Consider the following 21,904-nt stretch of genomic DNA (forward strand, 5'->3'; position numbering starts at 1 on the left):
TCATCTCAAAGTTCAATGCCTTTTTTCCCACATATAAATATTATAATTTTTTATATAAATCTATTTATGGTATTAGGACCTTGTTATCTCACACCCCTAAAATTTTGGGCCTAAAGTGTCGTGACAATTTTGGTTGGAGTGACCTTGTTGAGGATAGTTTCAGTCGAGGTGACCCTATCTGATGCTTTTTGGCTAAAATTTTAGGAGGATAATATGTCGGTCTTACCATTTCCAAAACTATCCCTGATGCAAAAGCATGATAATTCCAAGTCAACCTAAGGGTGATTTTACTTTGAGATTCCTATATAAGGCATCATTCCTAATTTATTTCATCATCTTCTATTATCACATTCTTATCATCATTCCTACTCAAAAGCAACACTTCAAGAGCAACTCTGAATCTAAGGAGCAACAAGCTACATCAAGGCATCTTCAATTATGATTTCAATACAACTCAATTAAGCATTTGAATTTGGATTTTATATGATTTATCATGCTATTGCATCAACACATGGATGACTTATCCTAAGAACATTTCATCATGAATTGAATGTATAATTATCTCAATTAAGCATTTCAATTCAACTCTAGCCTCTTCCCTTTTAAAGCACACTATCCATTTCCATTTCAATTCAATTATAGGGTTAATTCCAAACCCGAGGTTTGACCTAAGAAAAACCATATTCCCAACATCTTTCTCTCTTTTGCAGGTGCAAGTTACAAGTTTAAGAGCTATAAATCTAAAATTAGGTAGAGTAGACAAACAATTAGATCCAACTTTGCAGGTGCAAAAAGCAAAGGATAGGGTCACTCCACACACTTATGTTTGACAAATTTTTGGTGAAACTTTTGGGGTAGATTCTGAGTAGCATTTTGGTTCGAAAAAAGGTTAATTTCATCCACATCTAACATTATAAGGAAGAAGTTGCTTGGAGCACCATTGTCTCGATTTTTCGAAATTAAATTCTAGTAATGAGTTTTGCTCATCTTCCTCACTCCAGGTCTATGTTTGTACAACTTCATGTCAAATCTAAAACTGCTAGTTTATGTTAATTTACATCAATTGTCCATCTTTAGCCCTAGATCTAGCGTTCATTTTTCATCTTTACAATATCCAATTCAATTCACATAAAGGGACCACCTAAAATAAATCAACATTCATCCTTAGGTAGTGAATCTATTGATTTTGTCTCCCTTTAATGTAATCATTTGAGAAATAGGTTCATTCCTTCTTCACAATAGTTGAACTAGTGAATCCCTATTTCATCACCTTACATTTTGGTGAACCCGACTCTTCTTACACTTGCATATTTCTAATTTTTAGTTTCAGATCTGATTTTTTCTTGTAATTATTAGATTTAGATGCATTCATTCATTGTTTATGCACTCGCATTAGTGAAAAATTCATAAAAAATGCACATTTGTTATCTCTTTTATCATGCAATTTTAATATGTTATCACTTGAAAAAGCAAATTGTTTACATCATGTTTTCATTTAGTTAGTTTCATGATGCATATGTTTCATAACTATGATAGTGGCTTAACATCCCTTGTGTCACTCTATCCCTCTCCTAAGGATCCTCCTACCCATGAGGACACTTTGGTCCAAGAAGAGATTATTAACACTTCTTTTAAAACTCTCTTCTAAGGATGAAGTTTTCAAGAATGATGTTGATCCTTCTCTTAAAATGTCCCTCTCCCATAAGAATATCTTAGAGCAATAGGATGATATCAATTTTGTCTATCTTTAATGTTGTTTGTTTGTGTAAAATAGGTTCATTGCTTGTTTACAATAGCAAAACTAGTGAATTCCTATTTCACCACTTTACTTGTTAAGAAATTTTACAACCTCTTATCATTTTTGTAACGTGTTGATACCAATTGTTTTTGACTTGTTGATTTTGATAATATAATTGCACAAATAATCAATCTCTTTCAATTAAAAATAAAGAATTAAAAAATCTTTATTTTACATTAGAACACAATCTTAATGTCATCCCTTAGAGCATTGCAATCCTAATATTCAATAAAACTTATCCTCGATGGATTCTTTCCGTAAGATTTAATTACACTGGTAGACCCAAATCGGCGTGACACAATTTGATTAAACAAACGTTTCCCATATTCTATTTTCTTAGCACCCCATTAGAAATTGGCCATCTGGAGCAATAGTGGATTAAAAAAGCTATTATCCGCTTGTAGTGTGTAGTCCTGTTTGTGAGTATGAAGGGATTCGTCCTTGCAAACGCCCATGTTGGGGTGCCATTATCACTGTCATTTCCAGTGGAGCGATGGCAAGGGCGAGGCCGGAGGCGGCGGGCTACTGTGAAAACATCATTAGCATTCAGACTAGAAGAAAATGGGTCGTGTAAAGAGGAAGGGAATGTATGGTGCAGGACAATAACGTTGGGAGCAGCGAGGACGTTGGAGGAGGCAGCACATCACTTGCAATCCTCTATTAACCACCTCAAATCAGCCCCCCCTGCTCAACACTCTGGACTACTACGAATTGAGGTATGAATTAACATTTCTTATTTCTTCAACACCCACTTTGCAAATCAACGCGGGAACCAACCAAAAATAATCCAGAATAGATCCATTGTTGAATCTTTCTTGCTTCCAGGCGATAAGAAATACATTGAAGTAAAACATGGGTACTATATGATGTTTTATAGCAATGCAATTCAACTGTGTAGTTTCGAGTCCATTTTCATTTGGTTAATGATAACCCATTTATCATGACCAAAAATTGTCTACTTAACACTCTTGTTTTGGGTGATGCTCACTGGTAGAAGCAGTGAAGCTTCGGTGAAGTTACTTTTTGCAATGGCCTTCTGACTCAAGTGCACTTAAACCATTACTTTTACGAGCACAGTGGGCTTGGTTGAGTTATAAGGTGGAGGGATTATCATTGTAAAGGTCAAGGTTGAAAAGACATAGGGAAAGCTCTCCGTGTTAAAGCGAGTCAGTGACTCGGAACAAAAATCATGAGTGGCAAGGTGAGAGAAAAAAGATAAAGCTATGTAATGCTCAAATATGTCACAAACTTGAATCACAATGTCATTATTGAATGACTAGTCATGAATTACTTGAAACATGGGTCAAATCCCACAAAAATAACATTTTTTTACTAAAAATGTCCATGGAAGCTTTTGGTTACTTAGTACTAATACTTTGGCAAAAATCCATATTTAATCAATGAGTAATCATAGACTATTGGTTGGGTTGTGCCGGTTCAAAGCAGCCTGCTGGGTCAAAAACTTGCCGAAATCTTATTGGTTGTTCAATATCTTATGAATACAACACAATTTAGTTGTAATAAGCTACCTCTGTTTGAACAAAACTTTTTGCACTTTTTTTTCCACTATCCGCAGATTTAAGGTTCATGAATTATGTCAAACAGTTTCCGGTAAATTTAACTTTTCCTCACACTCAGCTATTGGAGATTTTGTCAAGCAGTTCATATGCACATGAAGGAATGTTTTGTTTTGCGTTTGCAATTTTGAAACTTTCATATACATGTGCTCAAAACATTAAATTATAATCAAACTCAACAATCAAAGAAACACCATGAACAACTGCAACAACAGACTACAATATTCAAGTACAAAGTGTTTAATGAATCATATTGATGATTACGAACAATGGTTCGGAGGTTTCAGAACCTAACCCTTAAGATGACAGAACAACTGTTCGTCCAGATCATTATACAGTTTGTCTTCATAATAGGTTTGCTATACTAACACCCAGTGGCAGATTAAGTCACTGGTAATTGAGCTTCTTCACTCCTCCACGTCCTACACAGCAAATTCTGATATAAACTTAGCCAAAGGGATTAGTGCTCAGAGCTGAGCCAAAAAACAACAAATTCACACGCCAATCTGGACACAATGTTTGGCATCTCTAGTCACCCTGCTGCAGCCAAACTACCTTCAGAAAGGGATTTTATCTGCCTGTCAAACTACCTTTCTCCTTACACATCTGCCGTAATATTCCAGTTCACTGTGTGCTACAGCCAAAACCAAATATTGAACCTAATTCACCCTTAATCCACAGCACTTGAGACGTATGAGACGTGCAAGTGATGCAGAGCTATATGTCTAATTGAACACCTTTTTGCCGCCAAAGTACTGCCCAAATTCTCCACGCATCAGCTAGCAACTTCACTTCCTCCAGCTTGTTTGGTAGCCACGATTCTTTTTTTTTCTTAAGCGACTACTCAAATCCCACGATTTGTCATTTATATTGTTTGCATGGGAAGTATCGACTATTCTTTTAATGCTTGCATAGAGCAAATGAATTAAAATTCCCTTTTTATAATCTCAAACTCCACGCCAAACTGGGGAGAAATAAAATAATATTTTAATCCCCTTATGTCTCCCTAAAACTCCACGCGCTAAAAGAAAGGACTTTATTAAAATAATGAAATATTTCTCTTTTCAATACTTGGGCGCTCAAACCAAAGTCAAATATAAAAAAAAAAAATAATTAAATGCCATAAAGTGCATGACATTAAACTTAAGCATTAATTAAAAAAATGTATCCTTAAGTTGCGGCAAGGACAAGGGATTATAAGATGCAAAACTGAAAGTGCCGGCGTGCCACTAACGAGGTGGTGACTTGATCGAGCTAAAAATAGCAACTTACTAAATATAGACGTCCTCTCCAAGATCCTTGGAGAAAATACCTAAAGCCAGAAATTCCTCCGAGAAGTGGCATAAGTGTCCTCGAGGCTGACTGAACTTGCTGGTAATGTCAAAATAACCCCTCGGGCAAGACAAACAACCACTAACAAGGTCAGCGCCAACCAGCCATGCAAGGAAACCCTAAAATGGGGACATTACATTAGTAAATAATTGGTGAGTTTTTGTTTGGTTATTCAAAAAATCTATGACTTTTTTATACTAATTCTTCTATTGCTAAATCATCTTCTTCTATTAGAAAACTAATATTGATTCAAAAATCTAATTTTTTTTCAACTTTGTATAACACTTGGAGCCCAATTGTTGCTGGAGAGCATAGGATGGAAGAAAAACATTCATGTCTAGGCTAAAAAGGAATAGTCCATTTTTGGTATTACTTGAACTTCCCATTTGATGTTGCACGATCTTCTTATTGGCAGATAACAGTTGATGCCATTGCTATTGTAAGTCGATTTTAGGGCCTCATGATATGGGAGCCATAGAGTTGATATGCTAAAGGATATCATGTAGGATGGTAGTGAGGTACTTGTTTAAGTATTGTAAGAAGTGAGAGAAGATAGGTTTCACCATAATGTTAGATGGGTGGACAGATAGAAGGAACTGCATATTGATCAACTTTTTTGTGTCATTTGAAAGTGACAAGGTCTTCCTTAAATCTATAGATGCATCCGATAGAGTGAAATCAAATCATTTTTTTGTGATCATTTGATAGGGTAGTGATGGAAGTTGGGGCACAATGTGTAGTGTAATTTATCATAGATAATGCAACTAATTGTGTGGTCATAGACAAACTTCTAATGCACAAGAACCCCTACATTACTTTGTAACCATGTGTAGCACATTGCCTTGATTTATCCCTTAAAGACTGATGAAGGGTATTTTCCCTGAAGCACACACACACACACTTTGGTACCAATTGATGCAAGGGTACTCCCCTCACATACATGTTCGTGATAGCAACTTAAAATTTTTGTGAAGGGTGCTCCCCTTCAAAACACATATGCTCAACAAATGCAAATTTCTCATGAACTGAAAAAGAAAGCTTATTCATTTTTCCTTCAAGAATATGATTACAACTTCTACTACAACTAACTATGCAGCAAAACTGCAATCCAGAGTCATGAATCCTCAATTTTAGACATCTTCTGCATGTAGAATTTGATTTCCTTCACCATGAACCTTCATAGACCTGTGAACAAATTACAAATCTGCAAATATTATTGCTCCAATGCCTCCATGGCTGATTTCTCCTCACTTGAGCTATCCTGTAAGTTCGTTACATTCTGCCTCCAAACTTCCAAACTTGTTCCAAAACAATTTTTTTATGAATAGATGGAATTATGTATTTTTTGGAATGTGAATGGAATAATAACTCCATCTCGGCATCCACCTATGATGCTTAGGAATATCCCACTAAAATACAATGCCCAAGATGTGAAGTTTAAAATATTGATTAAATTTTTCAGAATTTAACACCTATTTGTTGCCTATGTGGCCTCAGATCGGTCCTCCATTTAATTTTTAGATACTCCACCATTTCCGACATTCAAAATCGTCAAAAGGAATTTAGAATATTCCTCCACTCATCTGCATGCATGCATGAGTGAAATTTGTAATCGCCAACCATTGGTCCATACACAAATTGCACAATCGATTCCTCTTTCATAACTTTTGCAAAAGATGTTAAATAAGATTTCCAAATTCAAAGTTGATGCTCCTTTGAATTCCGATGTCCCATATTTGTGGAAATATTTAAAATGAAATATGAAATTAAATTACCACATGATAATTGGAACAGTAATTTTTGATTCCTCGTTAACTATAAAGTATATGTACTGGGTCCACAAACTAACAAAAGCATTTTTGGGTGATGCAAGATAGCCCTATACCCCAAGATGCTCCTGTAATGAACTTGGTTAGACCCTAGGTTGACTAGGTCATCCTTTTGCTTTTTTATTTTAATAATAAATAAATAAAGTTTCAAATAAATTGAAATTTTTATAAATGCAATTATTAATGTTTTATCCCTAGGGCCAACTTGCATTATATAAGGAAATATTATTAATATTTTTGTTGGAGGCTGTCTCACTTTAGATAATTATTTTATATTTTTGTTTTGGGGGGCGACTTGATTGATGCAAATTTATATTTCTTTTGAGCCAACATGGGCCGACTTGGTGGATTATTGTTGCTAGCACCTATTTAAAGAGGGTTGGAGCCTCATTCTAATCAACATGAAATATCGGAAATTGCCTTGAGCACATTTGCAGATTGCCTAGGACAAAATCCTTAGGCGGTGTTCCCTGGGTAGAATGACACCCTTGCTTGGTTATCTATTGCAGTGCTAGTCTATTTCCTATCTGCCTCTAGGTGATATTGCATCTTTACAGCACCTAAGAACGAAGAAGTGATGCGACTGCAGCCCATTTATAACTGCTGATTCGTAATCACATTCTACAAGAGATCACAAGCACACAGGAATGTAAATGGCGCCTCTCTAAGGCACCCTATCTATATTGAGTTCATCAGCTACTCAAGCAATTATGGCTTGTAGAATATAATAGCTGTCGTGACAATCTTTATATAAGGTTAGATTACTGTTATCGTGAAATTTCTATATTACGCGGAAATGCATTTCCGGCTTCAAGGCACCTGTTTCGGAAACTGTCCCAGTTTCGGGGACTTGGGGACGGCTGGAAACGTTTCCCAGCTGTCCTTGATCCTCAAAAATTTCCGGAAACCATCCCGGAAATTCGGGGATGGTCAACATTTTCCCCGGGGACCGTTGACCGTCCCCAGGACGACAGGGGATGCCCAAGCCGTCCCCTAGTCGTCTCGGTAGCCGTTTCTGGCTCATACAGTAATAAAAAAAAATTAAAAAAATTATTATTATTATTATTTTTTTTGATCGGTAATTGGCCGAAGCCTGAATAGCTTTTGACTGGAGCTATGAACCAGTGGGGACACAGTAGGGGGCCCCATCCCCATTACATATCTTTGAATTATTATTATTATTCTGTTTGATTAGATTGACTCCAAGACCTTCCCCATCCTATGGAAGGCCAAGAGTCACAACTTAGAATTCCACTTCAGATGTCCCTATTGGGAATTGAACTTGGGTCTCCACAGTGAGAACCCAGTGTTTTAACCAGTTAAGCTCAACCCCTTGGACATAAATTATTATTATTTTAAGAGCAATTAATTTAAAAAAAAAATTTGGATCCTTGATTGTTAAAGTAAATTTTTTTTATTATTTAAAAATCGCTTTTATAATATTATAATACATAATAAATATTACAATAATTTTATAATTTAAAAATTACAAATTAATAAATTATAATTTATAATCTATAGTCTACAGAAAAGTTAATAAGTTTATTAACTTTATTATTATCACCGACGATATCATATAATATGATATCGATATTTATATCATATCATATGGGACAGTCACGCATAAGTAAAAAGTAAAATAAACCACCAATGGCACAATTAGCTGAGGCTTCACCATTTGGCATATGACGAATAGGTGAAAATAGGTTCTCGACCACATATGGATGTGTTGTATTCATGCATAACTATACAAAAAGATAATAGTCTTCTTATTTACAAATAGGAAATGGATAAAAAATGACAAATCCTGTATTTATTTCTATTGGCAAATAAAAAAAGCACAAATAAAATTCACCAATATTCACATTTTTTTTACTTAGAAGTAAAGTTCCATTTTGAATGCAGATACATTTTGGAAAGACAATCCTAACCTAAGGTAATATTTAATGATTTATCTTCTCAATGTTATGTTGCTACTTGCTATTATATATATATATAGCTAGCCATCCCCTGTTCTGGGCCAAAAAAAAACGTCCCAGAAACCCGTTTCCCCGTCCTCCCGTCCCAAAAAACTTGGGTAACATAGTGAAATTTATGTAATACGAGATTTTTAAGTAAAATCAACTTCCTGGATCTGTAGTTTCAAGGTGCATTAGATTGTTGATATTCTATATGATTTGGTAATCTATGAATGTTTTGAAGTTAATAGCACTGCGTGTTCTCAATTTCTGAATCTAGAAGACAATTAACATAAAAAAACGGATTTAAAAAAACTTTGCAAACTAATTTTTTTTTGTGTTTTAAAGTATGCCCACGCCGATCGAGTTTGGGCCAAACTCGCCAACTCGGCGAGTCTGGCGAGTTTACTCGCCAGACTCGGACGAGTCCAAGTCCGAGCCCCTGGGACTCGGTAGGCCTGACTTGGACTCGGACTCGTCGAGTCTGGGCGAGTCCCGTTTCTCTAATTAGGAATAAGGAATTAGAATCATTCAGATTTCAGATTCATTTCAGTGGTATCAGAGCAACTTTTCTGCCAGCCTGTGGATTGATGAGTGACAGGGACCAAAGATGCAAGCAAAGGGAAAAGAAGAAGGCAATGGGTGATAGGGAAGAGGCAAATACCCAAGACTTCATTAGGGAGATCAGAGAGATTAATACCAGTGTGAGGGATGCCATGAGGGAGATGGTTCAACTGTTAAGAGGAATAAGCCAGCCAGTAAGTGTTGATAGGCCCATTTAGAGTGATGCTAAGGCAGTAGTTTGTGTGGAAGAAGAGCTTCAGCTGGTGGTGAAAAGCTTCATCTAATGGTGGGGGAGCTTCAATTAATACCATGATCTTCAGGGCTAAATTTATTGACAAAGAAATAGTTGAAGGTAATAGGGAAGAACAAACTGATCTAGAGGAAGACATGACAATACTTCATGATGCATACTATGCCCTAAGCCTATTATTCGTGCAAATCTGCCTTCAGGGACTATTATGGGATGAAGAAAGCAACTGGGCATGGGAGGAAAGGGTATAAAGAAAGAAAGGACATCCAACATCGATTGGGGAAGATTACCATCCCAATTTTTGATGGATTTGGGAGCTCATTAGCAAGAGCTTGGTTGCAAACACTAGATATATATTTCTCATTGAATCCAATGCTTGAGGAAGAGGCTTTCAAATTTGCCACCTTGCATCTTGAAGGTGTGGCTCATGAATGGTGGTACCATGGCTTGGTAACCTAGGGGCATGATTCAATCACTACCTTGGAAGACTTCAGCCAAAGATTGATGGAGAGGGTTGATAGAAAGGATCCAAAATCACATTTTAGAGAGTTAGCATAGCTGAAGCAAGAAGGTAAGATGGAAGAATATGCAGTAAAATTTCAGAGGCTAGCAGTAATGATTTCTGATGTGTTAGAAAAAAGGCTTATAGTCTTCTTTATAGAAGGTTTGGTTGAACCCCTTAAAGGGTTAGTAAGAGCATCCAATCCAAACACCTTACAAGAAGATATCAATTGGGCTTTGAGTTTTGAAGATTCAATGACCAAAGATAGACGGAGTTTCAAGCGGACAACTTCTATGCTATCAAAGAAGCCTCATTAGAAAAATACGATACCACCTAAGACAAATACAATGAAGATTTCTAAAAATGAGCTGCAAAGAAAAAGATTATGTTTCACATGCAAAGAATCATGGCAACCAAGTCTTAGATGTTTGGGAAAGGGACATATACATTATATCGAGGTCATTTCAATGAAGACATAGATGACGAGGCAACAGGGAAAGATGTGGATTCAAATCTGTAGTTGCTTGAGGGCAAGCAACATCTAGGACGAGGAGACTATAATGAACTTGGTTAGACCCTAGGTCAACCAGGTCATCCTTTTGCATTTTTTAATATTAAATAAATAAAGTTTCAAATAAATCAAAATATTAATAAATGTAATTATTAATATTTTATCCCTAGCTCTGACACATTATATAAGGAATTATTATTAATATTTTTCTTGGAGGCCGACTCACTTTAGATAATTATTTTATATTTTTGTTTTGGGGGCCAACTTGATTGTTGCAAATTTATGTTTCTTTTGGGCTGACATGGGCCAACTTGGTGGATTATTATAATGTTCCCACTCTAGTCAGTATCAGTTGCTGATGGGTTAACCGTTAACCTATTATTTGGACTCTTGTAGGCTAACATGTTTGGATAGAGAGTCTCAGTGGCAGTTCCACTTCTTTAGTTCAGTCTTGGGTTCAGTTCCAGGGCCTTTGCAGTTAGTGTGTGGACTTAGTTGAGGGACTTATTATTTATAGTAAGTCAATCTGGCAGTAGTGCTATCTTTAGTCAGGGCACCTGGACACTTGGGGGTTATTTAGTGTTGACTCCAGCTTTAGACAGGGCACCTGGACACTTGGGGGTTATTTAGTGTTGACTCCAGCTTTAGACTGCACGTCAAAAGACTGAATATTGAGGGAGATATTAATATTTTAGTGGTTAAGTTATTAAATTAACTTATATGGATATTATAAAGTCATAAAGTGACTTTGTTAAAATTGAAAGCCACTTAAATATGATAAAGTGATATTTAATTAAATCACTTAAGTGAATTTGGATGCCTAGAAAGCAAATTAAACTATGGAGAGTAAATTAAATACATCTAAATGTATTTAAATGACTTTGGGCGTACTTTCTTGGGAAACATGCCATTTGGAGTTATTATAAAGTTATTTTATTAACTCTATTAAAAAGTGGGCCACTTAGATAATATTAAGTGAATATCAAAAGGGTACGCCTGAGTGGGGAATTATTTCAAATGTTGCATAAAGTATATTAAATACATTTTAAATGTATTTAACTCCCTTCCAGAGGAAATCACACTTTTTGGAGAAGTATGCCTTTTTGGGTTTATAAAGGCAAAGCAAGAAATTCAATCTCTATTATTAATTATTTGAAATTGCTTGTTATTTTGCTTTGTGGAATTCTTTGACAAGGGTTTCAGAGGTTTGGTCATTGGAGAACGAAAATTCTTCGTGGATCTGTGATTGTGAGGCTGTGGAAGATCAACTGAATTATTGCAATTGTGAAGGCTTCATTCAAGAGTCTTATTGTGCTTCAACAGAGATTCTTTTATCCAGATATTGCAGATTGTTTCAATAAGGAAAGGGCAAATCAGGTTAGACACCCCTTTTAGCAGCATACTTCATTTCAATAAGCAGCCGTACAATTTCTAGTTGCTGGCCGTACAATTCAGGCTTGGCACGTGGGGTCCAGGAAAGGGACGTTTTGTCCTGGAGGGCTGAAACGCCTTCCTTCTTGCATTTTGGTTGCACAATTTCCAACGCCTAGCACATGCAGGGTATTCCATCACTTTTCTGGCTTGAAGAAATAATTTCCTAGACTTGTACACCTATTTTGGTCAGTTTCCTAGTTCTGGCTGGCAAACTCAAAATTCTTTATTTAAAATAAGCTGAGGACCTACGGGTATGTTTTATGTATTAGTTTCATTTGCAACAGTTATCTAATTCATAATATAGATTCAATTGCCCTATATTTGGTATCTATTCAGTTTTATGAGCAATTCTTGCCCGGTGCACTTGTTATTTTTTGCTTAAAATTGTTCAAAACCCTTGAAAAATCCAAAAACAAATCAGCAATAGTATTTCATGAGAGTTAGAACCAACAGGGTTCTTATAGTGGTATCAAAGCTAGGTTCCTTGCCACCCTGTTGGGGTTTGATTTAAAAATTCATGGAGCTCACATAGTTGATTTTGAGAAACCAGCACTCATAAGTTCAAGTAATGGGTTACTATAGTATTGTAGGGAAATCTAGGGAAGAGATCGAACAGGATGCCATCAAGATGAGGAAAAGATGTGAACAGGAAGCTCCTCGACTCCTCAAGGACTATTAGAATATGCCAGAGGCTTTTAAAGCACAACACTCTCTTAATAAGTTTCTGGACTTTGTTGTTATCTTGAGGCTTGACAGGATTGGGTTGGTAAAGTACATTAGGAGGGTGTATAAGGAGGCAATTTCATCTAAAGGGAAAACATTCAGTTAGGGGCATAGTGTGAGCAAGTATGGTAGAGCTTCTAAATCAGATTATGAAGGTGGTTCTACTTCCAAGTTCAATGATCAAGTTACAAGAACTCCCATAATGAGCAGGAATGGAATGAGAAGACAAGGTCTATGCTTCACTTGCAAAGGTTTTTGGGAGCCTAACCACCAATGCACAGATAATTAGGTAAAGGAGCTTGATGAAGACCTTGGATGCATTGAAGAGGAAGCCATGAAGGAGGCAGATTTGGAGATGCACTTGTTGCATGAAGATGATGGGATTCATGAGTCGCATCATTTGGAAGGACAAAGAGGATCCCATGATGAAGCCATTAAGTTTAAGGAGACTTATACACGTGCTGATTTACATTGCAGCCAAACTATTGAGCTTAATCATGATGTAGATGTGTTAGTAAATGACGAAAATGTGGGCAAGCAAGTTGGAAGCGTCAAAGATGAGGAATGTGCAGAGGATACAAGCTCTAACAGTTCTGATTTTTGTAGCAGCAGTCAAAATTCTGTGCACTATCATGAGGTAACCTTCATTCCATGTGTGAAAGATGGACGTATGGAGTTCCCTAGTGTTGAGACTCAAGATTTGGGTCTTAGAAATGAATTTATGATGCAAATTCATGCCACAACAAGTCTGATTTTGTAAATCAGACCTTGGAAAATAAATCAGAAAATTCATGGGTTGGCAATGAATCCCAGGATCGTGACTTGGATGGACATGCAGTTACATTTGCGGTGGAAGCGTGTGCAGATACTATCATATCAGAATTTTTTACCTTACCAGTTGAGGCATCTTTTGAGGTACATAGCAGCAGTACTTTAGTTGTTGATGTGTGCATTGATGATAGCACACATGATGTTGCTTATCATGAGGTAGATACAACCTCATATCACAGTGGTATGAAATGGCTCCAAGACATTGGAGAATTTACCTTCAACGTACCTAGATTGGAAATGAAATTTGAGTTGAATAACAAGAAATATTTGTTGAGGGAAATTGCAGATGGGAGTTTGTGTACTATCTCTCTCGTTAGTAAAGGAAGCAGGAAGATAGAGCATGAGATTATTCAAGAGAAAGAGCGTGAGATGATCCAGGAGGAGTTTGCGTTCGCTCATGACTCCAGGGGTTCAGAGTTGCATGATTTAGATCAGCATGGAGGTATTGTTCAGTTTGTGAACAATCCCTTGTTTGAGGCAGATGCTGCATTGTCTTATGATAATCCCCTTTTTGAATTAGATGTTGATCACTCTCTTGACCCCAATCTTGAGATGAGTATTGATTGTAGCATTTGGGACCCTTCCAGTGCATCGAGATTTCTAACAGAGCTCATTGAGGAATTTTTCAGGTGTTTACACAGTGAGGAGTGCCTACAGTTTTACTTTTGATCCTTATGTGCATGACCCCTTCCAGATGCATAGTTCAGTTGTGCATGTGTTAGATAGTGTGTATGATAGTTCACCTTGCGCAGTTTTGGGAAGTAAACTTTGTCAACCCTCTGAGTTGCTTCCCTTTGAGTTGTCTCCTCTTGCGACACCAGTTGTTGGTATTGATTTGGTTTGGCAGGTAGTGTCAGTTATTTTGATGTTGGTGCTACAGGAGCTAGTTCGTTTCAGTAGGGACATTACACAGTTCTTCCCTTGGGACCCGGGTGGAATAGTGTGTTATTTTGTTTATGAGATTGCTTGGGGACAAGCAAATTTGGGGAGGGTGGATTGTAATGTCCCCACTCTAGTCAGTTTTAGTTGCTGATGGGTTAACCTATTATTTGGACTCTCGTAGGCTAACATGTTTGAATAGAGAGTCTCAGTGGCAGTTCCACTTCTTCACTTCAGTCTTGGGTTCAGTTCCAGGGCCTTTGCAGTCAGTGTGTGGACTTAGTTGAGGGACTTATTACTTATAGTAAGTCAATATGGCAGTAGTGCTAAGTAGGGTTCTTACAATTATTGTTGCTAGTGCCTATTTTAAGAGGGTCGGAGCCTCATTCTAATCAGCATGAAATATCAGAAATTGCCTTGAGTAGGTTTGCAGACTGCTTGGGACGAAATCCTTAGGTGGTATTCCCTAGGTAGGATGACACCCCTGCCTGGTTATCTCTTGCAATGTTAGTCTATTTCCTATCCGCCTCCAGGTTATATTGCATCTTCACAGTACCCAAGAAAGGAGAAGTGACGCAGCTGTAGCCCATTCATAACTACTGAGTCTTAATCACATTCTACAGAAGATCACAAGCGCTCAGGAATGTATATGGTGCCCCTCTAAGGCACCTTATCTATATTGAGTTCATCAGCTACTGGATCAATTCTGGCCTGTAGAATATAATAGCTGCTGTGACAATCTTTATATAAGGTTAGATTACTGTTATCGAGAAATTTATGTAATACTAGATTTTTGAGTGAAAATCAACCTCCTAGATCTATAATTTCAAGGTGCATTAGACTGTTGATATTCATTATGATTTGGTAATCTATGAATATTCTGAAGTTAATAGCACTCTATATTGTCTATTTCTAAATGTACACTTGGAAATCAGATTGTCTTTAAGTTAATAACTGTATAAGTATACAGTAGGAATAAGGAATTAGAATAATTGAGATTTCGGGTTCATTCAGCTCCTGCATTAAAGACATTAACTACAACAAGTTAAATTTACATTAGAGCGTGAGAGATCAATCAACATTTATATATAATAACGCTATGGTGCTAAACGTGATGAAATTCTTTATTGATGGAAAGGAGCTTGAGTGATTAGTTATGATAAAGTTTGGCACTCACTTCTCAGAGTTGTAGAATTTGTTGCCAAACATTGAATATGAAACATATATTTATTTCATTGGATTAGGTAGGGAGTAGCTCTGCGAATGGCATGGATGGTATCACTACTACATCACTTGTTTTTGATGAGTCATTCTTGGATTGATACATGTGAGATATACAAATTTTTGAGCACTTGGTTGGAGTGCTAATATTGGTTGATGGAGAAAAATCCCTTACAAGTTAGTTTAATAAGGAAATGAACAAGTAGATTGTTTGGTACAAAATGCAGAATGCTGAGAGCATGCAGATGGGATTACCAAATGCATTCTCACTTGCATGTTGTAGGATATTACTTGAGTCTATTATGCTTTTATATTGCACCATTAATGATGCAAAGGTTATGTAAGGGCTATTCAAGTGCATTGCAACATATTTTCTTTATGTGCATGAAAGATGGGCAATCATTGTGGAGTTTCCAATGTGTAAGCAAGCAACGCGCTTCTTCTCGGACATGTGTGTGTAATGTCCCCATTTTCAAGTTCTCTTGTAGTGCAACGGGTGTTGGCTTTCTCGGTTGGTGTTAGCAAGATTAGAGGAGTATTTTGATGTCATCAGTGTGTTTAGATGGATTAATGGAGATGAATGACACTTTCTGGAGCAATTTCAGACAACTTGTTCAAGACTTACTATTTTTAGCAAGTGTCAGATTGGGCATCAATTGGTTAGTTGGGAGTTTTAGCTGACTTACTATTTTTAACATTTGCTATTTATAGTAAACTCTATTTTTGGTAGAGCACGTAGTATCTTTAGTTTTAGGGTTTGGATAGTTTTGGCTATTTTTAGCATATTTCTATTTATAGTAAATGCTATTTTGGGTAACTGGTCTCAGTCTCAGTCTTTCCTCAGCTTTAGAGTGCAGAGGCTTCAATTTCGGGATTTGGTGAATTTCCAAAGGCTGGGAAATATCATTATGTTATTTCACTTAAATATATTAATAAAGTGACTATCGTTTTAGTGAAATAAAGTAAAAGTCAAAGTTAAGGAGGTGAAATAATACTTTGTGGCCTCTTAAAGTGAAAAGAAATTAAAAGATTTAAATGATATTTTAAAGAGCAAAAAAACACATTTCCAAAAAAGTAGTGAAAAGGCAAAAAAGTGCTTTTCCAAAAAATAGCAAAAAAGCAAAAAGTGTTTTTTTTTGGAAAAAAATAGTGAAAAAGCAAAAAGTGCCTTTTCGAAAAAGCAAAAAAAATGAAAAAAATGATTTTCAAAAAAGCAGTATTTTTGCTTTTTTCCTAAATTTTCTCTCAAAAGTTATAAAAGGAGGTTTGGGGCTTTCATTTGAAAATATGCTGAAGATAATTATTTTTGATATTTTCTCTGATGAGAAGAAAAATCTGTGTGGTTTCTAGAGTTGGTTCAACTTAGTCTTTCGGAGGACGAAATCCCTTCTGAAGAAGATTGGCTATGGTAGTGGAGGATCTTCTCTAGGTGATTGTTGGAAATATCAAAGGGCTATTTCACATGCGCATTCAGATTTGAGTCATCTTTTATGTGGTTTCTTCCAATTGCAGATTTTTAGGTTATTTGGATATTGTGATAGATATTGGTGGAGAAGAAATGGATGCCTGGTTGGTTTGATTATCTCTTCTGTATGAAATGAAGTATTGGTGTGCATTTTGGGCATAGTCTTTGTGAGTTGAGGGATTCAATTAGCTATTCTAGTTTGGCAAGGGTTTCCATTGTTTGGTGTGAGCTTCAATTTCTTGGGCATTTGGTGTCTTGGTTGGCCGTTTAGTTTGGAAGAGAGAAAAAGGGATGATTACCAAGCTTGCTGGTTGCTGGTCACATTAATATCTACAGGAACAGACCTAGCATTTAAGTGTGTGAAGATTGAATTTGCTGAAACTTCAGCAAGTTTGGACTTTAATCTCCACAGGCAAGTTGAGTTCTTTGTCAAAGAAAATATCAAGTATTGGAAGCCTCAAAGTGTTGCTGTGCAGTTCTTAGTGCATTAGATGTAATTTTCAGAGTGACATGCATTTTCAGATCAGTTTGTTTGCTGCTGTTCAACTCAGATTAATATCTGTACTTGAGAGATCAGAAAATTATATAACTTGTTCTTGTAAGCTTATCTGTTGATTCAAAATAAGGAGAGACTCTTGTTTCAGTTTATATGTGAAGAAAGACTAAATTCATTATTCTCAATCAATGGGTGTACTCTTACTTATATATAAACCTATCTACTCATCAGCATCAAACCCAAAATTATTTCACAAAATATGCATGCAAATTGTTTGTTATAATGCTATGGTACAGAATGCAACAAATAAGGGTGCCAACTGTTTGACAAAATACCTTCATAGCTAGGTGCGTGAAAGAAGTGCAAAAAAATTTGGTTGCAATTTGGGGTAGGACATCGCAGTGTGTAGTAGGGTCAAGGAAGATGATAATGAGGTATCAAATTTAAATGAATAATTTGCCATAAGGATTTATCTATAGCCTTTTTGCTGTCGACAAATTGGAATAAAATATGTTTTTACAACTAACCCAATGTCACTGCAATGGTGGGACTACTTTAGAAAAGAAACTAAATCACTTTGATAGATGGGATTGTGTATTCTAATCCGGCCATGTAGTTCTAATGCCTGTGAGTGTTCTTGGAGTGTATTAGGTATACACGCTAAAAAACACAATTGCTCAAATTGAATTATTTGGTCTTTGTCAACCACAACCTTAATCTTTGCTTCAAGAAAATTCAAGGTTAGAAACTTTAATTTCTCTAAAATACAATGAAGATTAATAATAATCAATCTGATTTTCCTATCTATAATTTTAAGTAGTTCAAGTTCAATCATTCAAATTTCTAGCATGCACTAAGTCAAGAACCTATGCGTTGCTATTTAGGTAGTGTTGAAACGATAAGTCAGTTGATCTTGAATCATTATGGATTGTAGCCAAGGAGGAGCCCTCATTGGATGAAAATGATTTGGCTATCCTTGTTAGTACCAATATAGGTATCCCTATGAAGCTTCGAATACAATCAGAATTTTAGTCAATTATCTTGTTATTCTTGTCACATTTCCAATGCCAGCTAAGTTGTCCTTCCTTGCAGATCTTAAAGGTTGTCAAGTCTTGGTCTATTTAGACTGTTAAAAGTGATTCCAGATCGCTCAATGGAGGAGAGATGATGTAGGAAGATCAAATTTTTGAAAATTGGATAGCTCGAGCACAAAATGAACAAGGATGTAGGGTTGAAGCTTCAAACTGATATGGCAAGGGAAGAACTTTCCAACACAAAGTTTGGGGGCAGTGTTAGCATAAAGTGGATGAATGAAGGCAAAGATGACAACTTCACAAAGCTGAGCACAGCTTTTTAGTGGGTCAAACCAGCTCAAAATAATGGCTAAGTGAGAAAATGGAAAAGACAATAAAAAATTCTTCTGACAAGTCATGAAATGCACAAATTGAGTGGTTAAGCCTGTGCAGAAGTGTGTCCTCAAGTGGCAAACATTTCAGCAAACTGCACCTTTATCAAAACCTGTTATAAAGTGCAATTTTATAGTGGCTTTGCCATATGAAAATGGCACAAAAGTACGGTAGATAAAGTAGTGATCTGTGACATGAAAGTGGCAGGAGCATGATAAAAACATGGCATGAACAAAGTGGTGTTACATGGAAACATGATTAGAAAGGAACCAGTAAAGTTGATGAAGACAAAGCAGTAAATTATTACATGCGAACAATAATCTCACCTGTTTCTAACAAAGATCAATCTTGAAGAGTTTATAATGTTATTGCCTATCATTGGAAAAGGGCCAATGCAAGATTTGATTATGGGGGTGATGGGGCACAGTTGGACAATTCTAGGAGGACATTGGGTAATCCCTCTCTAGATTCTCCCCTAATATACATGGTAAATTAGTCTTTGGTGGTAGGTAAAAACTAGTATTTGCGTCTGTCTTTGTGATTTTCCTTGTAGACACTGGAAACCTCTTAACATCAACATGAAGCAAATCCACTCCATCTAGACCAAGACTGGGATACTCTAATATTATGCGCAACGAGGAACCTTGTCTCATTGATATTTTCCTTTTTGTCTGTGAATTCAGTGTATCCAAGGGGTGCTTACAGTTTCCAATGATTGAAAGGGTTTGAAAGAAGCAAATAGGTCCCTTAATATGATTTATATATGAGAATGACAACATCCTAAAGGAAAAGGGTGAAACATTTCATTTGAGTGTTAGAAGAAAGAGAATAGAGAATTGCCTGAATATCGATACAAACAAATCTCTCCTTTGGATTTCATACTAGTCATGGTGCCTAAAATAAAATGCTGCCTGGTATCTATGTCCTAGAGGGGTAAAGATGGCAGATGATGTAGTCTTGTAAAATGTTGTAATTTATTTCAACTCATAATTTGTGAAATATTGTAATGAATTTCAACTTATAATTGGTGACATCATCTTATATGCAACTGGCTCTAAGGGGAATCCTCAAGTGGTGTGATCTATGATGTTGGAGATAGGTTGGATAGTGAAGCAATCTATGGTCCTTAAGAATTGTAAAACGTAGAAAGCCTACCTGGTGTTGAGAAACTATGGAGGAGATGTCCAAGTGGCCGAAATGTTCAATCTGAATATACTCTCCTTGACATCCATGTTTACAATCTTGTTCAAAGGAAGAAGGTCAGGAGGGACATCTAAGGCATACATGAATGGGGGAAGATGATCAACAGAGATGCCAATAGATTTGGGAAGCAGATTGATCTCATGATATTAGTAGTGTTGATGCCCAATTTGACATAAGAAGGTAATCATATCATAAGAACAAAGGGCCGAATATGAATAATTAGAAAGTAAGCCTGAAAATACACTCAATGCCAAAGTCTAGGTGGCAAATAAATCATTTGCTAAAGGATGAGAGGCTGAGCCTATGCAATACGAGTCCACTTGGTGGGTCCCAAAGTAGGACCCTAAAGTTTGAAGCATACAAAACTATAAATCTAATTACTGAATTGACCAGATTCATCTTTAAAGGGATATCCTAGAATGTATTTCACAACATTGACACTTTATTGAAGTGAGGCATGTCCCTTGTGAACATAAGATAGCAAAGAAACTTCAGACTAACTAAAAGACTATCCTAAAACTGGACATGTAAGTAAGTGTAATCTGTTGTAATCTCCACCTGTTCTTTTCTGTTCTAATCAATGGAACCTAGAAGGAGCATTTCTACCACTGTTGAGAGACCAATCTTAGTTTTACCAAGGTCTATGTTACTAGAAAAAGTTGAAAAAATAAGCAAGTGCATCAAGCTACATGATGTCTTCTTTGGTGTCTTCTTGACTGAAATGGAAGCTTTATATGTCATTTCTACTCTCGAGGTTTCCTCTATTTGTTTATAAGATCTTAGGTTGACATCATTAAGGAGGAATTCTTGCATGTATTTTAGTTTTGATTCTGATGTCAAATAGGCAAACATGGATTTTAGTTCTTCTAGATGTAGCATAATCAATGCACTGACCATCATATTCTTCATACATGTGTGTGGAATAAAACTTGTCTTCAAGAAAAGGAACATGATAAATTTGTTATACACACATGGTGTCTATTTAAATTTTATCATTTGATAATTATGTTTTTATAATTGGAATGCAGGTTCCACTTTTACAAGACATTAAAGCTTTAGAATGGCTTCAATCCCAACCACAAAGTTCTGCATTGCTTCCACGTTGTTACTTTTCCCCAAGACAATACCAGGGAAGTATTGGGGAATCACTGTCTAAGCATATATCTAAAAGACAGCTGGGCCAACCATACAAGAAAATTGTGAAAGGAGTGGCAGGAATCGGATCAGCTGTTCTTTTCAAAAGTTCCCATCCTTTCTCCTTAAATGATTGGAAGACCATAAGAAGGTAATTCAATTTGCATTTTGGATGGATTACAGTTGGTTATCTCGCTTATAGTGTTTCCTTATTACCATGGGATCAACATAAATATCCTGCAAATGTGCCCCTTTTCAATTTAATCTTTTATTTTTACATTGTTTGTGGATCATTTGGTTAAATACAACATTTCTAATGATGAAGATACCCATGCATTAAGCATTTTTTTGCAAAAAATAAGATAAATATGGTTCAAAAAGTAAAGTAGAGGACAATTTAGAGTCAAAACTTACTCAAATATTCTTGATATAAGTTTTCCATTAAGTGGGAACAAGTTCTTAGCTCTAGTTTTGTTTTTATTAAAGATTTTTAGAAGAAATAGATCAAGCTTTGTGGTGATGTTGTGTATATTGTTGATCACTACTGATAAAACACTATGAAGTTCAACAATGAACTAAGAAGTTGCAGTTTTGAGCTTTTTGTATGAAGAAGCTCCCAGATTTTGTGCACATATCATAACCTCCAAAGAATATTTGGTCTCACATTCAAATAGGAGATTAATTTATGATATTAACTTCATATCTCTCACTTGGATAATTAACTTAGATTTTATATATCACATTGCCATCAATGTGATATCATTGTGTATATTTGTAATAGCCACCCTAGT

The 21,904-nt window shown here is 36.2% G+C and overlaps 1 protein-coding gene across 6 annotated transcripts in view; it reads left to right on the top strand.

The window, feature by feature from the left end:
- The first annotated feature begins 2,133 nt into the window (after positions 1–2,133).
- The window catches only part of LOC131065758 (isochorismate synthase, chloroplastic), a 314,318-nt gene continuing 294,547 nt past the window's right edge, over positions 2,134–21,904 (top strand). For 3 of the 6 annotated variants that reach the window (XR_009111467.2, XM_058000400.2, XM_059209304.1), the window contains exons 1-2: positions 2,134–2,514; positions 21,008–21,264. Coding sequence is in view for 5 of the 6 variants with exons in the window: in XM_058000400.2 (XP_057856383.1) it covers positions 2,224–2,514; positions 21,008–21,264 (548 nt within the window). In the remaining variant the exon portion in view is untranslated. The remainder of the gene's footprint in view (positions 2,515–21,007; positions 21,265–21,904) is intronic. The other 3 variants (XM_058000399.2, XM_058000398.2, XM_058000401.2) reach the window with 3 other exon arrangements.

Source organism: Cryptomeria japonica, chromosome 7, assembly GCF_030272615.1.
Source record: "Cryptomeria japonica chromosome 7, Sugi_1.0, whole genome shotgun sequence".
Taxonomy (NCBI): domain Eukaryota; kingdom Viridiplantae; phylum Streptophyta; class Pinopsida; order Cupressales; family Cupressaceae; genus Cryptomeria; species Cryptomeria japonica.